At 40.8% G+C, this 23,847-nt stretch overlaps 1 protein-coding gene across 13 annotated transcripts in view; it reads right to left on the bottom strand.

Moving 5' to 3' along the window:
* The window catches only part of PLCB4 (phospholipase C beta 4), a 482,736-nt gene that overhangs the window by 48,943 nt on the left and 409,946 nt on the right, over positions 1-23,847 (bottom strand). For all 13 annotated transcript variants that reach the window (XM_061435584.1, XM_061435591.1, XM_061435583.1 and 10 more), the window contains 3 exons: positions 13,853-13,955; positions 11,021-11,185; positions 8,149-8,353 (listed from right to left, as the gene is read on the bottom strand). In XM_061435584.1, the coding sequence (XP_061291568.1) occupies positions 8,149-8,353; positions 11,021-11,185; positions 13,853-13,955 (473 nt within the window). The remainder of the gene's footprint in view (positions 1-8,148; positions 8,354-11,020; positions 11,186-13,852; positions 13,956-23,847) is intronic.

The raw sequence follows: 23,847 nt of genomic DNA, 5'->3' as shown, positions 1-23,847 counted from the left end.
GTTGGATGAATATCATTACTTAAATCTATCTTCTATTACCAGTATTAACAATTCTAGAAACTGCTGGGAAGTTATGTCTCCAAATCCTGAAACTCTGCTTTATCGTTGGAGTTTTAATGAGATGTCTTATTTGCAGTTACACATTCGTTTAAAAAATTGACAACATGCAATATAATAGAATTCAGTAATAAATTCAGTTTAATAGTATTCTTTGGTTTCCCTGGTGGCTCAGACAATAAAGAATCTGCCTACAAAGTGGGAGACCTGGGTCAATTCCTGGGTTGGGAAGACCCCCTGGAGGAGGGCATGGCAAGCCACTCCAAAATTCTTGCCTGGAGAATCCCATGGACAGAGGAGCTTGGCAGGCTATGATCCATGGGGTCACAGAGTCAGACACCACTGAACATGACTAAGCACAACAGTGTTCGTGGTCAAATGGCAACAAAATTACACAAAGTGTATATAAGGCTTGTTCAAATTCAATCACAAGACACAAAAAGGAGATTTACAAAGGGCTAAATGTTTGAACCAGGTTAGATTAGCAGGTTATTTGAAACAGGTGATCATTCCTGGCAGTTTTGAATTGTGAATTAGATACTTCTGTGACACATAACTTTGCCACATGGTAGCAGGCGGCAGAAGCAGCTACTGCATACCTGGAACAGTTCCGCCAAAGTTATCCGACCAAGGACAAAGGGGCTCAGGGTTAGGGAGCCAGTGCCTGTCCTACCCACTTTTAGGTGATTTTTCCACTGTATCTCAGTTTCTCCTCTGACCAGAGACATATACATTTGAGTTTTAAATATATACTTTGTATACACACATATGTACAGGCACATAAAATTAGTTTCCTTCTTTGAGACGCAATATATATGCATATATGTACATTCAAATGTATACTTATTTATACTGCCTATCAAAGAAACTGATTTTAATAATCACATTTAAAATGATGTATAACCAGAAAGTGAGAAGCCATGCCTCAAATATATCATACGTCTATAGCCTTGCATAACTCTGAAAATGTTATTCATTTTTTCCTTGCCTCAGCCTGGAAAAAAATTATTTCAGGAAGCAGTTAAACAAATCTGGCATATTCTTGGCCAGAGTGCTACATGTTCTTGGTCAAAGTGTTGCATATTCAAGTAAGCCTGGAATCTTTCTTCGGTGCCAATCTGACATTTCACGGGGCGTCAGCCCTCACATCAGAGGAACACTGTGCCTGGCTACCCCACTGTGTAGTTCAGTGCTCCACAGGACAAACCAGTGTAGCAAAAATTAATTTTAAATGTGGATTAACAATGATGGAGTGTGAATAGGCTTGTTTAGGGACCAGTCACACTGAACATCTAACAGGGAAGGGATGTATGCACACAAAGTTATAACTGTATAAGCCCACAAGAGTGAGCTAAAATTTCCCAGATACTTAGTTCTGGAACCTTTCTTTTTAAAAATAAATCAATCTGCCTTTTCTCACTTGCTCCTTTCTTCTGGTTTTAGCAGAAGTCTCATTTGTATTTTTAAAAAATACCAGCTATTTTGGGGTTTAGGGCCATTTCCATCCCCTTCATGGGTCACAGCCTGGTGTGGCAAAGGGACTTGCATAGCTCAAGGAAGCTATGAGCCAAGTCACGCAGGGGCACCCGTGCTAGATGGGTCATGGTGAAGAGTTCTGACAAATCGCAGTCCACTGGAGGAGGAAATGGCAAACCACTGTAGACTTTTTGCCCTGAGAACTCCATGAACAGTACAAAATGGCAAAAAGACATGATACTGGAAGATGAGTTCCCCGGTCAGAAGGTGTCCAGGACGCTACTGGGGAAGAGCAGAGGGCTGCTACTAACAGCTCCAGAAAGAATGAAGTGCCTGGGCCAAAGTGGAAATGGTGCTCAGTTGTCGATGTGGCTGGTGGTGAAGGTCAAATCTGAAGCTGTGAAGAACAATATTGCATAGGAACCCGGAATGTTAGTAAATTGCACATGGTCAAGCAGGACATGGCAAGATTGAACACTGATATCTTAAGGACTTGGTGAACTAAAATCAACTGGAATGGGTGAATTTAATTCATGACCATTATGTCTACTACTGGAATGGGTGAATTTAATTCAGATGGCCATTATATCTACTACTGTGGGCAAGAATCCCTTAGTGGAAATGGAGTAGCCACCATAGTCAACAAAAGAGTCTGAAATGCAGTACTTGGGTGCAATCTCAAAAATGACAGAATGATCTCAGTTCCTTTCCAAGGCAAACCATTCAACATCACAGTAATCCAAGTCTGTGCTCCCACAACTGATGCCAAAGAAGCTGAAGTTGACTGGTTTTATAAAGACCTACATACCTTCTAGAACTAACACCAAAAAAAGATGTCCTTTTCATCATAGGCGACTGGAATGCAAAAGTATGAAGTCAAGAGATACCCAGAGGAACAGGCAAGTTTGGCCTTGGAATACAAAATGAAGCAGGGCAAAGGCTAACAGAGTTTTGTCAAGAGAACATGCTGGTCATAGCAAATAACCTTTTCTAACAACACAAGAGATGACTCTACACATGGACATCACCAGATGGTTAGTACTAAAATCAAAATGATTATGTTCTTTGCAGCCAAAGATGGAGAAGCTCTATACATACAGTAAAAACAAGATCTGGAGCTGACTGTGGCTCAAATCATGTGCACCTTATTGCAAAATTCAAGCTTAATTTGAAGGAAGTAGGGAAAACCACTTGGCCACTCAGGTATGACCTAAATCAAATCCCATATGATTATACAGTGGAGATAATGAATGGATTCAGGGGATTAGATTTGGTAGACAAAGTGCCTGAAGAACTATGGATCAAGGCTTGTAACATTCTGCAGGATGTGGTGATGAAAACTATCCCCAAGAATAAGAAATGAAAGAAGGCAAAGTGGTTGTCTGAGGAGGCTTTACAAATAGCTGAGGAAAGAAGAGAAGCAAAAGGGAAGGGAGAAAGGGGAAGAAGATATACCCATCTGAATGCAGAGTTTCAGAAAATAGCAAGGTGAGATAAGAAAGTCTTTTAAAGTGAACAATGCAAAGAAATAGAATGAGAAAGACTAGAGATCTCTTCAAGAAAATTAGAGACACCAAGGGAATATTTCATGCAAGGATGGGCATGATAAAGGACAGAAATGGTAAGGACCTAACAGAAGCAGAAGAGATTAAGAAGAGGTGGCAAGAATACACAGCAGGACAATACAAAGCAAGTCTTACTGACCTAGATAACCATGATAGTGTGATCACTCACCTAGAGCCAGACAACCTGGAGTGTGAAGTCAAGTGAGTCTTAGGAAGCATTATTATTAATATGAACAAAGCTAGTGGAGGTGATGGAATTCCAGCTGAGCTGTTTCAAATCCTAAAAGATGATGCTGTTAAAGTCCTGTACTCATTCGGTCAGGAAATTTGGAAAACTCAGCAGTGGCCACAGGACTGGAAAAGGTCAGTTTTCATTCCAATCACAAAGAAGGGTAATGCTAAAGGATGCTCAAACTACTGGACAATTGCACTCATTTCACTTGCTGGTAATACTGTGCTCAAAATCCTTCAAGCTAGGCTTCAACAGTACGTTAACCGAAAACTTCTAGATGTATTGTTTAGAAGAGGAAGAAGAACCAGAGATACAAATTGCCAACATTCACTGGATCAGAGAGAAAGCAAAGGAATTCCAGAAAAATGTCTACTTCTGCTTCATTGACTACACTAAAGCCTTTGAGTGTGTGGATTACAATAAACTGGAAAATGTTTAAAGAGATAGGAATACCAGATCACATTACTTGTCTTCTGAGAAACCTGTATGCAGGTAAAGACACAACAGTTAGAACCAGACATGGAATAATGGCCTGGTTAAAAACTGGGAAATGAGTATGACAAGGCTATATATTGTTACCCTGCTTAACTTCTATGCAGAGTACATCATGCAAAATGCCAGGCTGGATGAATCACAAACTGGAATCAAGATTGCCAAGAGCCATATCAACAACCTCAAATATGCAGATGATACCATTCTAATGGCAGAAAGTAAAGAGAAACTAAAGAGCCTCTTGAAGAGGGGGAAAGAAGTGGGGAATAAAGCTGGCTTAAAACTCAACATTCAAAAAACTAAGATCATGGCATCCAGTCCCATCACTTCATGGCAAAAAGATGGGAAAAGTGGAAACAGTGACAGATTTATTTTTTTGAGCTCCAAAATCACTGTAGACGGTGACTGTAGCCATGAAATTAAAAGATGCTTGCTCCTTGGAAGGAAAGCTATGACAAACCTGGACAGAGTATTAAAAAGCAGACATCACTTTGCCGACAAAGGTCCATATAATCAAAGTATTGTTTTACCAGCAGACATGTATGGATATGAGTCAGACTATAAAGAAGGCTGAGCGCTGAAGAACTGATGGTTTTGAATGGTGGTACTGGAGATGATTCTTGAGAGTCCCTTGGACTGCAAGGAGATCAAACCAGTCACTCCTAAAGGAAATCAACCCTGAATATTCATTGGAAGGACTGATGCTAAAGGTGATGCTCCAATTTCCTGGCCACCTGATGCATAGAGTTGACTCGGTGGAAAAGTCCCTGACGCTGGGAAAGATGGAAGGCAACTGGGGGAGCAGGTGGCAGATGCTGGGAAAGATGGAAAGCAACTGGGGGAGCAGGTGGCAGAGGATGAGATGGTAGATACATCACTGACATGCATTTGAACAAACTCTGGGAGATGGCGGAGGACAGAGGAGCCTGGCATGCTACAACCCGTAGGGTCACAGAGAGCTGTCACAATTTAGTGCCTGAAAAACAACAACAATCTAGACCTTTAAATACATATACACTTCTTGATGCAACAAATCCACTTGAAAGAATTCATCTGTAGGAAATAATCACTAGTATTTCCAAAGCTTTACATTTAGGGTTCTTAGATGCAATATTGTTCATAAGAAAGTAGAATTGACTTCAATACATCAATAACATGATAAATTATAGCATACATAAAATTGAATCTCAAGCAGATAATAAAAATATGTCAAGAATGGGGAAAATACTCTAAAAATTATGAAAAAAATTGCCTCTGAAATATGAATGTAAATGAGACACCAGAGTAAGATCCAATTTTATTAAAAAGTAAAGAGAATAATGACATAGGAAGTAGAGACCTATATGGTAACAGAGTTCATTCTGGGCATTGGATGAAGGACCCTTTTAACATTTTTTATGTCGTCAGAATTTTTTTCTGACGTGTAGCTACTTTGCTTTTTACAGAGTAAAACCTGCTAAACACCTTAGTAGAATAAATGAAGGCATCCATATTTTCTTTCTTTAGCGACATAAAAATCTGGAGATGTTTATCGACCACTTTCTTTTTTTCCCCCCAGAAACTGCTGAAGTACAATGGTGCAGAATTTCATTTTGAACTTTTTCCTATATAATCAACAAAGACTGTAAATGTTCTAGGGAACAGGGGGTCTATTGATCACCCGGTGCGCTGGTTCAGCACGTAAATGTTCAGACATGAATGTGGGAGGTTAGGTAAGCCCATGAAATATAAACACACCGCGGGCATCAAGAGGCTGTCAAGAAGACTGGAAATCTGGAAAAAGTTCTCATATTCTTATTTTGTTATTTTCAGGTAAGATCCTTAAATAAACCCTCAGAATGTCTGTCCTTGGTTCCTTCACGTATGTGAGAAATGGCCAGAGAATTCTGAATAAACAGTCTTTGAACATCAAATCTGAGGCTAAGACATCAACTGCAGAATCCCATCAAAGATAATGTCGTACAGAAATTTCAATTGCTTTTGAGAGAAATAATACAATGATACCTTAGGAAAGAATAGTTACAAGACTATTTTTAAAGATGTGAATCAATACTTATAAATATTGACACTAGCCATAAACTACATGATAAACACAGATATTCCTTCAGCATACACCTGCATATGCTCACATCCACTCTAAACAATTTCATGTTTCTGGACTCCATTTTTGTAAAGCCCTTCGCACAAAGCAGGAGCTCAAAAAACTGTATCTTTCCCTTTTCTATTCGAATAGCCCATTTCCCTAGAATGAATTAGAGTTTCATTTGAAAAGTAACACGTATAAAGGCAAAACCTTTAAGTCTTCCAATACATGTATTTATATAACTATCTTTAAAATACACTAGGTATTACGCACCACTGCTTGCTAAGTGCAAATATGTGGAACAAGACTGAGTCCATCTGCTGATGCCCTGTGGCCATCACATGCTCCTCAACGCCCACACAGGTCCCATGTCTCTTTTCTGCCCTGCTCACCCGGCCCACAGCACCCCATCCCAGCGTCTGCCACGTGCTCATAACTGCTACTCTGTGTTGTGACCTGTAATAGGCTTCCTTTTTAAAGAAAAAACAAAGGGAAAGAGGAAGGAATCTTTACTCTCAATTTTGCAATTGAAAAATCCTCATGGCTGACTTTACTTTTGGAACCCACAATTGGGTTGTTAATGCTGAGTATGAGTTGCAGAAACTCTGTCCTCCAGAGAAGACTGCATTATTAAAAACACAAAACAAAATCACCCAAAGCTCCTCCAACTAGAATAGCACAGAAACTGAGCTGCATTTGGAGCCACACACTCCTGTGCACACACATGGCAGGCATGCCCTGTTGTGTCGTAAACTGTGATGATAAGCACACATCACAGGATGCTGTGAGGGAAACAGTATCAGTACCTTTCCAGGCCAGAGGACGGGGTGGGGAGTGTTGACAGGAGATAACACCTGTCAAGGTCACCTGGCTAGCAGTGGAGGGTCAGGACTTGAACCCTTGTTAATTTAATGTACTTTGCTGTACTATTGTTCCCTTATGATTCAATGAACTCTGAGAATATAGAGGATCTTTGTTTTCCTTTAATGTCCTTGGCACAGTTGGGGTTATAAAAAGTTAATATGTGGGTTTGCCAGAATCCTATGACTTGGGGCTTCCCTGAGAGCTCAGTTCGTAAAGAATCTGCTTGCAATGTGGGATACCTGGGTTCAATCCCTGGGTTGGGAAGATCTTCTGGAGAAGGGACCTTAAAGCACTCCAGTATTCTTGGGCTTCCCTGGTGGCTCAGCTGGTAAAGAATCCACCTGCAATGTGGGAGACCTGGGTTCGATCTCTGGGTTGGGAAGATCTCCTGGAGAAGGGAAAGGCTACCCACTCCAGTATTCTTGCCTGGAGAATTTCATGGACTACCATCCATGGGGTTGCAAAGAGTCAGACATGACTGAGTGACTTCACTTTCACTTTAAGACTTTGTCCAACTTTGATTCCTCCCATTGATGAGTTTGGGCTTCCCCAATAGCTCAGTTGGTAAAGAATCCACCTGTAATGCAGGAGAACCCTGTTCAATTTGTGGGTTGGAAAGATCTGCTGGAGAAGGAAGAGGCTACCCAATCCAGTATTCTTAGGCTTCCCTGGTGGCTCAGCTGGTAAAGAATCTGCCTGCAATGCAGGAGACCTGGGTTCAATCCCTGTGTTGGGAAGATCCCCTGGAGAAGGGAAAGGCTACCCACTCCACTATTATGGCCTAGAGAATTCCATGGGGTCCATGGGGTCACATGGAGAAGTCCATTGGGTCACAAAGAGTCAGACATTACTGAGTGATTTTCACTTTCACTTTCATTATGTCTTTGGTGTAACCAAAGGTGGTCTTCCATGGACTGATGACTGGGAATTTTTTTGTGAAATTGAACTCCCCTGTAGATTTTGGGGGAAAGTCCAGGAATGTTGATAATGGAGTTCAATTTAAACTTTTTAGTGAAACCAACTAATGTCTATGGCTCTACATTATTCACGCTTTTCCTCCTTTGAATGATGGTAGAAATGCATTCTTCAAAAACATATATATGAAACTTGAAAAAACATATATGTGAAAATTGAAAAAACATAAAATGACAGCATTTTTAAATAAAGAACTTTAAAGATAATCTAGACTTGCCTTTGCATTTCCTGCTAGGAAACCTGAGGCAACTATTTATGCCTGATTTCTTTAAGCTGACAGGGTTGGCAGCATTGGCGGGAACAGACTTTTTTTTTTAACCATTGGTGAAATAGCTTATAATCTTGAAATTTAGGGGAAAAAAACATATACACAAAAATATTCAATACCTAAAAGTCTGACTTACCTCCGAATCCATCAGGCACATATGTTTTTAGGACAATATTGCAGAAAATGGTTGGCAGTGATAAAGGTTTATTTCCCTCATTCCGGAGGGATATGTGTCGATAGCCTGCTTGGAGGCCATCCAGGGGCAGAATCCTCTGGCCGATCAGCTTGTTGTTGTCGTCATACACGGCGATCCTCAAGACAGCCAGGTCGGGGAGGATCACCTGCAAAGACAAACGGCACTTGTCACTGATCTGCGGGACACAGCTCCCAAGAATCACAACGCCAGGGACCCGGACCACACCCATACTGCTCGGAAAGGTTCCTTCCCAGTGCAAACAAGCTGATGGTCAATTTACATTCCTAATGCATACTGTGTAAGTTACAGTGCCCAAGGTATTGAGAAAGACAACGGGAACAGGTTTCCTGGAAATCAGTCCCTGAAGATTGTCAATAGAATGAATGGATATAAAAGATGGCTAATCCAACCCTTGCCATCTTTCCCCATTCCCACCTACATAATGGGTGAGCAACAAGAGACCTGGAGAGGAAAAGTGACTTCCCCTTATGTCAAAGATGGCCAGTGACAGCTGGGTCTGGATCCTGGGCCACCTGATTTCAAATCCTTTGATCTGTCTACTACTGGGCTGCTTCTGACATTGAGCTCTGTTTTTGAGAATATGGAAAGTATCTTTGAAGAAATGCCTCATGTATAAAAGACAATTTATATATAAATTTGGATTATTTTTCTTTGCACTCCTCAGTTTTTAACACATTTTGGGATATTAAATAAAGATGAGACAGCTAGAAACATTAACATATACCCAAGACATAGAGTCTTCCCAAGTGGCATACTGGTAAAGAATCTGCCTGTCAATGCAGGAGACTCAAGAGATGTAGGTTTGATCCTTGGGTCAGAAAGATCCCCTGGAGAAGGAAATGGCAACCTGCTCCAGTATTCTTGCCTGGAAAATTCCATGGACAGAGGAGCCCAGCAGGCTACAGACTGTGGGGTCACAAAGAGTCAGCCACGACTCAGTGGCTGAGCACACACAGCATAAGACATCTACTCTTGCCATCCCCAAACCAAATACATGGACACAACATCTGAGCTCAGACGGCAGAGACCCGAAATCCATGGATGCAGCATCTGAGCTCAGATGGCAGAGACCCTGCTTAGATATAAAAGAGCAACATGACAAGAAAATCTGATGTTTTTAATCAAGAATTTCTATTTATTGGCTATGAGCAGCTAAGACACCTTAGTTGATTTGAGCACTATGTCAAAGCTAGGCAATGAATTGGCTGCTTATTCATGCCTACAGGTTATAATTTAGTTCCAGTTCATGAAGACGAAAAGGTGAAACCAACTTTAGTCACCGTGTTGTTCCTCATTTGGTGAAAGGGGCTTATGCTGTAAGATTCATGCAAAGAAGAAAAACAGTAACAGCAAGAAAGAAAATAAAGTTAAAGCAATTAGTATCAATGAAAGGCAATGTCACTTCAGAAGAGCAGGGAAGGATCCAAAATTGGCATCTTGTTTCCGGGGCCAGTAATATTGCGTGTAAAAAGCAAGTTTATTTCCCCATGCATCAAAAACAGAGCCTGAAATCAACTTTCTGAATTTCCAGAAATGTATGTAGGGATATTTTTTTTTGGCACGAAACACTGGCCATAGTGACAACAGATCCAGCTGTAACAAACTGAAAAACCCGGGAAGAAAAAAAGACACATTACAGCTGTATGCAACTCACGCTACACTCTGATTGTAGAAGAGAAGGTGAAAAGGTTGGGGGAGGTGTTGCATGGATAATGGGATTTACATAATCAGAAAAGCCTACATCTCAAAATGGCTTGATTCATTGAACTATACTTATCTTCTGTAATATGCTTTCTGCAAACTGGTCAGCCAGTTCTGAGGCTGATAATTCATATTTTTGTTAAGATAAAAAGGTGATTGTCTGTGCTGTAAGATACAAATGGAATAGAGACACTTGGAAAACGTGTGCCAAAGAAGAAGCCAGAAAGCACTCTGGTCATGATAACAGAACAAGTGAGAGAGAAACAGGCATTTTTGAGATAGTACTGCCAGGGCATGGATTTTTCAATACATCTTCCGATGATGAAAGAGAAACAAATGGCAGAAAATGGTTACAAGATTAAAACCCGAATCATTATAGAGAATGACTGATTTGTCTGTGTGCCCAGTCACTTCAAGTTGTGGTTGACTCTTTGTGACCCTATGGACTATAGGCCGGCAGGCTCCTCTGTCCATGGCATTTTCCTGGCAAGAATACTGGAGTGGGTTGCCATACCCTCCTCCAGGGGATCTTCCTGACCCAGGGATCGAACCTGTGTCTCTTGCATTGCAGGCAGATTCTTTACCACTGAGTCACTGAGGAAGCCCATAGGTTCAAAGTATAATATGAAGATAAAAACCAAAAAACAAAAATAACATATTATACACAGAACTATATATATTATACACAGGACCACACTTCCTGGAGGCACAGGACAATAAACAACTGACCCACTGAAGGACATACACCCTACCCACCCTCTTGGCCAAGGAATATTGTGAGGCACTAGCCCTGCCAGGGCAGGGAGGAGCTCTCCCACGTGTGACAGTGTCTGCCTGCGGGGCTCCCTCTGAGAACACTGTGAACCCAGAGCTTGGGCACTGCGTGGGGAAGGTGGGCTCCTCCTGGGAGGAAGGAGAGCCAAGAGGACAGGGCCACACAGAAACAATCATCATGTGGCTGCTGCGGAACATCTGCACTGGAAGAAGACATCTGGGGTTAAGAGACTGTCTGCAGATCATGTAGTATCTCTCCACTAACATGTAGCTCCTAACTTAGCAGAGCAAGTCTGACACATTGAGAACACTCTACCTTCCGAAACACAAATGATTCTTCATTGTAAACCGGATTGAGTCCGTTGTTCATCACCATGCGAGTGCGGAATTCCTTCCGGATAGTATCTGTGGGCAGCCCATACATATCCACTTCTACATATGTGCCAATTTTCTTATCTGATAAGAACTGACCTGATATGACCTGGAGCAGAAGAGAAATGGGAGGAAAGAGAAGTTAAGCTGGTGTAATCGTCAGTAACAGAATAATCTGGCAGGGAGAGAGTCTCTGTTCATCTTTAGAAATTCAATTATCTCTGGAAATAATGTATTCATTCCTTACTGAACTGAAGTGGTCAATTCAAATATGCCTTAAGATCCTTTGATAGTTCCAAAATTCACTTTTATTGAATTCTTTCAGAAGTTTTACAAAGAGACAGACAGAAAGAAAAGTAACGCTAAAATGTTAAACTGATATTGACAATTAGAGGACAGTGTTATTTTTATTTTTTAAACCAGTATTACAAAAGCAGTACTGACTGCTTCGTTTCACAGTTAGGTTAAGACGTTGCAGACAACTACTTTTTGTATTATATGAGTCATGCATATTACCTTCTTCCATCTGTTATAAAGCTGTGGAAAGAATTTTTTCACCTATTTCCAAATAATTATAGCTAATAATTACATTTTTTTTCACATTATCTAATAGCTAATCATTATGAAACAGTTTTTTCAGGTATAACTGACATTAAATGGTACATGTTTAGAGTGTACAATGAAATCACTTCTGACATATGAGCACATCTATAAAACTGTCACCAATATTAAGGCAACAAAATTTTCCATCAATTCCCAAAGTTCCTTTGTACCCTTTTGTAATCCATCCCTTCTTCTGTCTGTCTAGAGGAAACTACTGATCTATTTTCTATTACTTTACATTAGTTTGCATTTTCTAGAATTCTGCATCAATGTAATCATATAACAGGTATTTTTTCATTAATATGCTTTATTTTTTATAGCAGTTTCTGTTTACAGCAAAACTGATAAGAAAATATAGTGCTTCTGTCCTCTCATCCACAATATCCTCACTATGGATACCTCACATCTCAGTGGCATATTTGTTATAATCGGTGAACCTATATTGATACTTCATTATCACCCAAAGCCATAGCTTACATTCAGAGTTTACTCTGGTGTATATTTAATGGATTTGGAAAAAATTGTAAATATAATGACATGTATCTATTATCATAGAATCATACAGAATGGTTTCACTGCCCTAAAATTCTTTGTACTCTGCCTGTTAATCCCTCCCCACAATTCTTGGTCTTTTTTTTTTTTTTACCATCTTTATAGTTTTGCCTTTATCCAGAATGTCATTTAGTTGGAATCAAACAGTATGTCACTTTTTCAGACTAGTTTTTTTCACTTACTAATGTTCACTAACTGGATGGATGAAGCACAAGCTGGAATCGAGATTTCCGGGAGAAATATGAATAACCTCAGATATGCAGATGACACCACCCTTATGGCAGAAGGTGAAGAAGAACTAAAGAGCCTCTTGATGAAAGTGAAAGAGAAGAGTGAAAAGTTGGCTTAAAACTAAATTTTCAGGAAACTAAGACCATGGCATCAGTCCCATCACTTCATGGCAAATAGATGGGGAAACAGTGGAAACAGTGGCTGACTTTATTTTTGGGGCTCCCAAATCATTGCAGATGGTGACTGCAGCCATGAAATTAAAAGATGGTTACTCCTTGGAAGAAAAGTTATAACCAACCTAGACAGCATATTAAAAAGCAGAGACATTACTTTGCCAACAAAGGTCCATCTAGTCAAGGCTATGGTTTTTCCAGCAGTCATGTATGGATGTGAGAGTTGGACTATAAAGAAAGCTGAGCGCAGAAGAATTGATGCTTTTGAACTGTGGTGTTGGAGAAGACTCTTGCGAGTCCCTTGGACTGCAAGGAGATCCAACAAGTCCATCCTAAAGAAAATCAGTCCTGAGTGTTCATTGGAAGGACTGATGTTGAAGCTGAAACTCCAATACTTTGGCCAGCTGATGTGAAGAACTGACTCATTGGAAAAAACTCTGATGCTGGGAAAGATTGAAGGTGGGAGGAGAAGGGGACGACAGAGGATGAGATGGCTGCATGGCATCACCGACTCAATGGACATGAGTTTGGGTAAGCTCTGGGAGTTGTGGATGGACAGGGAGGCTTGGTGTGCTGCGGTTTATGGGGTTGCAAAGAGCTGGACACAACTGAGCGACTGAACTGAACTGAATGTTCATTTGTTTCATCCATGTCTTTTCATGACTTGATAGCTCATTTCTTTTTAGAATTAAGTAATATTCCACTGTCTGGACATACCATTCATTGCTTCTTTATCCATTCACCCACTAAGTGGCACCTTGGTTACTTTCAAAATTTTATCAAGTATGAATAAAGCTGCTGCAAACATCCCTGTGTAAGTTTTCACATGGATGTGAATTTTTAATTTGTTTGGGTAAATACCAAGGTGTATAAGTGCTGGATCACGTTTAAAGAGAGTGTTGAGTTTTGGAAGAAACCACCCAACTGTTTTCCAAAGTGGTCGTACGATTTTGCATTCCCACCATCAATGGCCAAGAATTCCCATTGCTCCACATTCTCCATTGGGTACTTTTTGATCTGGTATCTTTGATGAAAAGTAGCTAATACTTTCACTAGTAGAAAAAAATGTATCTCAAGAAAAAAAATGTTAAAGTTGAGAGCAACGCGTGGATCTTGCAACTTGACATTAAATATTTTAATTGCAATCTTTTAAGGCTTTTCCAAGACCACCTGGATCCACTCTTTTTACACTATTCTGTGGAGAGCAGGAGACTTACCTGCACGGAGCAAGTGGCTGCAATAACCCCATCAACAGGCGTTTCAGAGAAAGGATCAAATGTTCGATCAGGCCGTCTCATGAAATCTGGTTTGAGAAGGTACCTAGTGGGACAAAAGCATAGAAGGAGTTTACTAGTTTCTTTATAAAGACTCAGAAAATCACTATCAAGACACTGAATACATCGTTATCGCCATTTCTAACTTAGGAAATAGGCTTTTAGGTGGAGGATCCCAAGAATTGAAGAGAATAACCCTGTCCTATGGATGACCCCAACAAGGAACATGGAAGAGGAAATGTTCTTTAGATCCAGGCTCTGGGACATCTATGATTCCCTGACACTATCATCTTCTCTGGAACTTGATGCTCTTACATGCATAAAATAAAATGCAAAGAATAACAATGAAAAACCAATTATATGAGCTATAGTTATCAAAATATGGAAAATGTCTTTATTGTTTTAATTAATATATTAAATTATGGGATCTAATGGCAAGTTTGATAATTAGCAGAGTTTCAAAGTACTGATAATCATAAAACTATATTGAGAGATCTCTAACAATTATAATGAGATATAAAAATATCTGTGATTTATATTGGTGTCAGAATCAGATGTACCGCTAACACTACTATGGAATGCTATGTATTTTCATAATCAAATGAAATGTGGTTTCAGTTGGAGGTCTCTAATTCTAGTGAGGATAATTAGGCAAGAAGATGAAATAAAACGTATCTAGATTGGAAAGAAGTAAAACTATTTCTATTTGCAGACAACATGATCTTGTTTATAGAAAATCCTACAGAGTATACTAAAAAGCTATTAGAATTAATAAATGAGTTCTAGGATACAAAATCAACATATAAAAACCTATTTTATTTATATGCACCAAGCAATGAACAATCTAAAAACAAAATTAAGTAAATAATTGCATTTATAATGGCACCTAAGAGAATAAGATACTTAAGAATACATTTAACAAAATAAGTACATGTACTTTGAAAATCACAAAACATTGCTGAGGAAAATTTTAAAAGAACTAAATGAATGGAAAGATATCTTGTGTTTATGGATCAGAAGACTTAATATTGTTAAGATGGCACTACTCTCAAACTGCTATACAGATCCAATACAATCTCTATCAAAATCCCATCTGGTTTCTTTACAGAAATTGACAAGCTGATCCTCAAATTCACATGGAAACTCAAAGACCAAGAATTCTCAATACAATCTTAATAAAGAATTAAGTTGCAGGTCTCAGACTTCTTAATTTCAAAACTTTCTACAAAGCAACAGTAGCCAAAGCAGCTTGGTATTGGGGAAAAAAGATTAACATATAAATTAATGAGACAGAATTGGGAGTTCAGAAATAATTTCATATCTATGCAAATGATTTTTGACAAGGATGCCAAGACTACTCAGTGGGGGAAAGAATATTCTTTAAACAAATGATGCTAGGTCAACTGAATAGCCACATGCACAAGAGTAAAATTACTTCCTTCTTTCACATCATAAAGAAAAATTAACTCAAAATGGATCAAAGACCTAATAGTAAAAAGCTATAACTATAAAACTCTTAGAAGAAAATATATGGGTAAACCTTTGTGAGTCAGAATTTGACAATGCATTCTTAGACATAACTCCAAAAGTACAAGCAGTGAGGGAAAAAAGTACATAAACTTGACTTCATCATATTTTTGCACTCAAAGAACATTATCAAGGAAGTGAGAAGACAAATCATAGAATGGGAGAAAATATTTACAAATCATTTATCTGATAAGCGACTTGTATCTAAAATATATGAAGAACAAATAACTCAGTTAAAAAATGGGTAAAGGATCTGAATAGACAGTTCTCCGAATAAGATAAACAAATGGCCCACAAGCAGTTGAAAAGGTGCTTAATATCATTTGTCATGAGAGAAATTCAAGCCAGCATCACAATAAGACACCATTACACACAGTAGGCGGGAGGAGAAGGGGATGACAGAGGATGAGATGGTTGGATGGCATCACCAACTCAATGGACATGAGTTTGAGCAAACTCTGGGAGTTGGTGATGGACATGGAGGCCTGGCATGCTGTGGTCCATGGGGTTGCAAGAGTTGGACACGACTGAGCGACTACTTTGGCCACCTCATGCAAAGAGTTGACTCATTGGAAAAGATTCTGATGCTGGGGGGATTGGGGGCAGGAGGAGAAGGGGACAACAGAGGATGAGATGGCTGGATGGCATCCCTGACTCGATGGATGTGAGTCTGAGTGAATTCTGGGAGTTGGTGATGGACAGGGAGGCCTGGTGTGCTGCGATTCATGGGGTCGCAAAGAGTCGGACACGACTGAGCGACTGAACTGAACTGAACACACACTAGGAGGGCACTAGGAAAAAAGAAAAAGAAAATTCATATACGTGTGGATGAGAAAATGGAGAAATTGGAGCCCCTACTCAACATTGCTGGTGGGAATGTAAAATGTTGCAGCCACTGTGGAAAACAGTCTAGAATTCATCACTTACACAGAGTTACCATACGACCCAGTGATTCTTCTCTTATGTGTATACCCAAGAAAAGTGAAAACATATGCTCACACAAAAACCTGCACATGAAGGTTCATAGTAACCAAAAGATGGAACAATTCAGATTTTCAGCAAAAGATGAATGGACATACAAGATGAGGTATATCCACACAATGGAAAAATAATAATAAGTAATAAAATTATTTCAGTAACAAAAAGAAATAAAGTACTGATACACAGTACAACATAGGTGAATCTTGCAAATGTTGAAGACAGTCATAAAAAGGTCTATAATTATATGAATCCATTTACATGGAATGTGCACAACAGGCAAAAATGTAGTGACAGTGTGTAGATTAGTGGTTGCTTAAGGCTGGGATGGGGGCAGGAGAGGTTACAAGGTGACAGACGAAGAGTATGGGTTTTCTTTCTTGTATGATTAAAGAGTTTTGAAATTGATCCTCAGCACTGTCTGCCCCTAATCCCCATTGGGTATGGTCACAGAATCACACTCTGGCTGGATTACATAACAATCCTGAAATTGTGTCAAAGAACTCCATCTCTCCAAAACAACATTTTTTTTTAATGACGATAATCATAGATAGGAAAATTACATACTGAGAAAAAATATGAGCTATCGACTTCCCTGATAGCTCAGTTGGTAAAGAATCTGCCTGCAATGTAGGAGACTCTGGTTGGACTCCTGGGTCAGGAAGATCCCCTGGGGAAGGGATAGGCTACCCACTCCAGTATTCTTGGGCTTCCCTTGTGGCTCAGCTGGTAAAGAATCTGCCTGCAATGCAGGAGACCGGGACTGGGAATTCCTGGGTTGGGAAGATCCTCTGGAGAAGGGAAAGGCTACCCACTCAAGTATTCTGGCCTGGAGAATTTCATGGACTGTATAGTTCATGGGGTTGCAAAGAGTCAGACACTACTGAGTGACTCTCACTTCACATGAGCAGAAAATAAAAGCACTTTCCCCAAAACCGTAAGTTTGTTTTTAGATGTAAAAGAATCATAATTTAGGATCAAATCTTTCATACCTCTTAAAGTATAACTTTTATAAGTTTCAACTCTAGATGATGTTAAATCTATTACTATTGTTTAAAATGCAACCAAGGGGAATCCCAAAGCACGATATTTTTCCTTAAAGAAAAGTTTACAGTCGTGTTTTTGGTTTTGACAAAGCTGACATTCTTTGCTATCTTCTAAGTCTGAACAAAACATGTTAATACATAGACCCACATTCCATTTGGGTGTAACGAGCAATAAAGAGCCTCTGAGGACAATACTGATTTTTATTTTATTTAAACATTTTAAAAATTTTATATTAGAATATAGCTGATTTATGTTGTGTTAGTTACAGGTGCACAGCAAAGTGATTTAGTTATGTATTTATATATATTCTTTTTCAGATTCTTTTCCCATATAGGTTACTATAGAGAATTAAGTGGCATTCCCTGTGCTATACAGTAGGTTCCTACTGATTATGTTTCATATATAGCAATGACACTGATTTTTAAATCAAGGATACAGAAAGTTTATAAAACTGTTCAAATATTAAAGATGACTTTGAACATGCAACCTGTCTCCAGGAGGATACAACCTGTACTATTAACATAAAAGCTCTCTAACTGCATAGAATATATTGTTTTCTATGTTTGTAGAGTTTTAGATTTGGGCCTTTTTTGTAGCCAGCATTAATCACCGAAAAATATGAAACAGCAAAAGCTCAAGTAGATGAGTAAATACAATTCTTCACACGTATTTTTCCAAGGAAGACTATCAGCTTTGTCTGGCGAAGCATCAGACATCAGCTATTGGGGAGGTAATGCATGATAGTTCTAGGTTTCACAGGGAGTCAGCACTGGGCTCCAATAAGCAGACTCAAACCGTTCCTTATTAGGGATGGAAGGGGATGAGGAGATGAGGGAGAAGCAGTACAGTCAAGAAACAATAGGAAAAAAAAGAAACAATAGAAAAGCCTTGTGGCAAGGCCCTGGTTCCCCCTCAAGGGATAAACATAACAATACTTTTGAGCTCTTTTGCAAATAAACACAAGGTGGGAGAAATTAACTGCAAGCTGCCTATAAGCATGCAGACCCCAGACAGGCTGGAACCAGAAGACTGATGATGCGGACTCTCAATTACAGCAACACCAACCAGTCAGAGGAATGCCCATGGGCTGGTCATGCCCTCTTCGAACCATTTCTATAAAACTACTAAATACCCACTTTGGGCTGCAACACACTTTTGAGGGCATTAGCCCCATATGGCCCCTTTGCTTGGCAAAGCAATGCTTTTTTCCTATCTTTTTCTACTTCACACCTGAAATTCTAATTCAGAGGCTGGATTTAGCTTCAGAAATTTGACAGATTCCTGGCTTGGGGCTGACCCTTAGCGAGTTCATCTTGAACAACTGTCTATTTGGGGCCTAAGGCAGAAGAGACTGTCACTCACGACTTAGGGGTTGCGTAGGTCACGGGCCCCTGGGCACTGACGGGCAAGCAGAAGCTGGAGCCCTGGCTCTGAGGGTGGAGCTTGTGCCACCGCAGAGCTTTCTGCTTGGCTTAATGCTCTGTGCTACTCTCCCGATTCTTAATGATTTGTGAACACAGAGCACTTGGGTCCCACAGACTACATAGCTGGTCCTGCCTGGTGTTTTTCGGTGTGGGAAATGAACCCATTCCAAGCATCCAGGTCTGTGTGATGGCCACAGGGCAAGTCTAAAGTCAACGGCAAGTGAATTGATGTAAGAATTCTCTGTGGACTTAAAGGCCTTGGAGGCAAGGGTAGGAGAGAACGGCTTTCAGCCAGGTGGAGGACAGGAGTTACAGAATCAAGGATGGTGGAACAAGAAAGTTCATCCTGCTTCACCACATCTGAGATGCTATCAACACGCCCTCATTTTATTTACCAGGAAGCAAGCAAAATGGTGCTGATTAACAGAAAGTTGCCACGGATCTTTAGATTCATTCTAACTTGACAAAGTCATTTAAAAAGTGTGTACTTTTGAATCATAAAATATCATAGTATTTTGATAGCAACTGTCGGGTTTCCTCCAAAAGCCTGGAAAGACTTCAGAAATTAGTTTGCTCTATTTTATTATAAAGTGTAGAAGTACTTCCTGCTTTTCCAACTTTAAAAATGAGCCTGTAATAAACTACTGCTCACTTCCTGGTAAAAATCACACTTATAGGATGCAGTGGTGTGGCCTCCTAAACACACTGCCCACAGACTAGACAGGGAGTCCCAAGTAAGTTTCTGATGTTTGGTTACTGTTGTGAGATTCAGGGGTTTCTACACTGTTTGCCACCATAGGCCTAAAAGACACAGAATATCTCTTTACAGAAACCCTCAGACATAGCCCATGAGGATTTTTTAAAATTCCCTGTAGGTGGGCAGGAGCAAGACAAAGGCAGTGGGGTGAAAGCCCCAGGGTACTTCGATGCCCCTGCACGAAGCGCGTCCTTCACAGCCGGCCCATCTCTGCTGCCAGCTACAATTCCTCAGGAGCTCAGCACAGTCAGGAAAGACTGCTTCTCTCTGCCCTGTGGGCAAGAGCTCTGGGTGTGGAGAAAAGGGGAGGGGCAGGGGGACAGGAGACTTATTGTTCATGCCTCCAGTAGTCCTGATGCCCCAGGGAATGGTCAGACTTTTCAGTCCCTCTGAAAAAGGGACACACAAGCACAGAACCCAGGCTAACACTGCTGTTGTTGTTTAGTTGCTCAGTCGTGTCTGACTCTTTGCAACCTCGTGGACCGCAGCATGCCAGGCTTCCCTGTCCTTCATCAACTCCCGGAGCTTGCTCAAACTCCTGTCCATCGAGTCGGTGATGCCATCCAACCATCTCATCCTCTGTCATCCCCTTTTCCTCCTGCCTTCAATCTTTCCCAGCATCAGGGTCTTTTCTAATGAGTTGGTTCTTCATATCAGGTGGCCAAAGTGTTGGAGCTTCAGCTTCAGCATCAGTCCTTCTAATGAATATTCAGGATTGGTTTCCTTTAGGATTTGACTGTTTTGATTTCCTTGCAGTCCAAGACCTCTCAAGAGTCTTCTCCAACACCACAGTTCAGAAGCATCAATTCTTTAGCACTCAGCCTTCTTAATGGTCCAACTCTCACATCCATACATGACTACTGGAAAAACCAGGCTAACATAGCACCATCCTTGTTCATGAATGGATTTTGCAATAAACAGTGCAGCAGGTGAGACACTGAGCATGTGAACTATGGTAAAACAGATCCCCACCCACTTCACCTGGCCTTTAACAATGCTTTGCTGAAATTCTTCAGGAAGTCCAGGGGTGGGGGCAGTTAGGACAGGAGTCACCCGTTCTTTTGCCTGGGGCCTTACAACAAACGCTACAAGTTCCTTCAGCACAGCCCACCACTGACGGACTTTGCTGAGTGTGGACAGGTGGACAGGTTTGGTTCGGTAACACGGGGCCCCTTTTCCATAGAAACGATGCCCACCCCGTGTCTGGGCAGGAGGAGCCACTGAACTCCTGAGGAGGGTGAAAAGCCTGTCCTGAGCCAGGTGAAGGCTCTGGGAGGCTCACAGCCGGTGTGGACATGAGGACCGCTCCGCCCACCTCACCTCGCTCCCCAGGCTCCTGTGAAAAGAGGCTCTTTCAACAGTCTGTGATCTCTGCCTGTCATCAGCCACATGGGCTGTAGCTTCCTGCTCTTTAACCACACTTTTCCACAGAAATTTGCAGTTTGTAAAGGACATCAAATGCATACACTCAGTTCAAACTCACTGAGCTGCCACAGCAAACCTGGGGTGACGGGTATCACTGGCTTCATTTTATCAGCAGGAAATTGAGATTCAGGGCCTCATCTACCTGCCCAGGGCAACATCAGCCTGTGGAAGACCTGGTTGGGCTACTGCCAAGGACTCTTATGCCCTCTACCATTGCTGTTCCTGGGGTCTCAGCCCCCACGGGGGCCCACCCATCAATTTATGTACACAGTCTCCTGGTTCTCAATGTTTGGCACTAAATAACAAGGCAGCTTAAAAAATACTCTAAACGTGTACTGGATTGTTTTCTTTGGAACCATAATTTTAATTTCTTTTTTCTCCCTTGTTTTATTGAGAGATAGTAGGTTGATACAAAAGTAATTACGGTTTTGAACCATGAATTTTAAATCATTATAACGAGGCTCAAACACATCTTTATTAATCAAAGTAGGAACCATTATAATCAACACATTTTTGCCAATGAGAAATAAGTTTGTTTATTCTTATAGCATAAAAATCATGCTTCAGGATTTGACAAACTCTTGGAAAGCACTTTCTGCCTCCTGGTGGTTGTTGAAGGATTTTCCCTGCCAAAAGTTGTCCAGATGCTTGAAGTGGTAGTTGGTTGGCGAGAGGTTGAATGAATATGGTGGATGAGGCAAAACGTCGTAGCCCAATTCATTCAACTTTTGAAGCGCTGGTTGTGAGACATGCAGTTGGGCATTGTCATGGAGAACTGAGGCCTTTCTGTTGACCAGGGCTGGCTGCAGACTTTGCAGTTTTCAGTGCATCTCATTGATTTGTTGAGCGTATTTCTCAGATGTAATGGTTTTACTGGGATTCAGAAAGCTGTAGTGGATCAGACGGGGAGCAGACCACCAGTGACCATGGTCTTTTTTTGGTGCAAGTTTGGCTTCTTCAGAGCTTCTTCTCGGTCCAACCATGGAGCCGGCTGTCGCCAGGTGTCATATAAAATCCACTTCTCATTGCATGTCACAATCCAATTGAGAAATAGTTTGCTGTTGTTGTGTACAGTAAAGGAAGACAACACTTCAAAATAACGATGTTTTTGACTTTAAGTTAGCTCCTGAGATACCCACTTACTGAGCTTTATCACCTTTCCAATTTGCTTCAAATGCCAGATGGCCACAGAATGGTCGACAACAAGTTCTTCTGCCAACTTCTTGGGTAGTCACAAGAGGATCAGCTTTGATGAGTGCTCTCAATTGGCCGCTGTCAACTTCTGATGGCCGGCCACTATGCTCCTCATCTCTCTTGTCTCCTTTGCAAAACTTCCGAACCACCACCACACCCTATGTTCGTTAGCAGTTCCTGGCCCAGATGCATGGTTGATGTTGCGAGTTGTCTACACTGCTTTCCGACACATTTTGAACTTGAATAAAAAATTCGCTCAAATTTACTTTTTGTCTAACATCATTTCTATAGTCTAAAATAAATATAAAATAAACATCAAGTAATAAGTCATTAGGAAAAAAAACATTAAGTGAGAAATGTGCATTAATGATGCATAACATACCCAGATTTATTTAAGAATGTATCCACTACCAAATGGTAAAGTTCAACAATGCAAAACTTTAATTCTTTTGCACCAACCTAATTGAAATATCAGGGCAGAGAGGAGCTACCCCACATTCAAGGTCAGGAGGGGCAGCTGTGAGGAGATACCCCTCGCCCCTGGTAAGGAGCAGTGGCTGTACTTTGTTGGAGCAGCCGTGAAGAGATACCCCAAGTCCAAGGTAAGGGAAACCCAAGTAAAACGGTAGGTGTTGCAAGAGGGCATCAGAGGGTAGATACACTGAAACCATAATCACAGAAAACTAGTCGATCTAATCACATGGACCACAGCCTTGTCTAACTCAATGAAACTAAGCCATGCCGTGTGGGGCCACCCAAGACAGACGGGTCATGGTGGAGACGTCTGACATAACGTGGTCCACTGGAGAAGGGAATGGCAAACCACTTCAGTATTCTTGCCTTGAGAACCTCATGAACAGTATGAAAAGGCAAAATGATAGGACACTGAAAGAGGAACTCCCCAGGTTGGTAGGTGCCCAATATGCTACTGGAGATCAGTGGAGAAATAACTCCAGAAAGAATGAAGGGATGGAGTCAAAGCAAAAACAACACCCAGTTGTGGATGTGACTGGTGATAGAGGCAAGGTCTGATGCTGTAAAGAGCAATATTGCATAGGAACCTGGAATGCTAGGTCCATGAATCAAGGCAAATTGGAAGTGGTCAAACAGGAGATGACAAGAGTGAACATCGACATTCTAGGAATCAGCGAACTAAAATGGACTGGAATGGGTGAATTTAACTCAGATGACCATTATATCTACTACTGCAGGCAGGAATCCCTCAGAAGAAATGGAGTAGCCATCATAGTCAACAAAAGAGTCGGAAATGCAGTACTTGAGTACAATCTCAAAAACAACAGAATGATCTCTGTTCATTTCCAAAGCAAACCATTCAATATCACAGTAATCCATGCCTATGCCTCAACCAGTAATGCTGAAGAAGCTGAACAGTTCTATGAAGACTTACAAGACCTTTTAGAACTAACACCCCAAAAAGATGTCTTTTTCATTGTAGGGGACTGGAATGCAAAAGTAGGAAGTCAGGAAACACCTGGAGTAACAGGTAAATGTGGCCTTGGAGTACGGAATGAAGCAGGGCAGAGGCTAATAGAGTTTTGCCAAGAGAATACAATGACCATAGCAAA

The sequence above is a fragment of the Bos javanicus genome, chromosome 13 (genome assembly GCF_032452875.1).
Source record: "Bos javanicus breed banteng chromosome 13, ARS-OSU_banteng_1.0, whole genome shotgun sequence".
NCBI lineage: Eukaryota > Metazoa > Chordata > Mammalia > Artiodactyla > Bovidae > Bos > Bos javanicus.
Note: the sequence above shows the minus strand (reverse complement) of the source record. Positions and strands in the feature narration are given on the sequence as shown.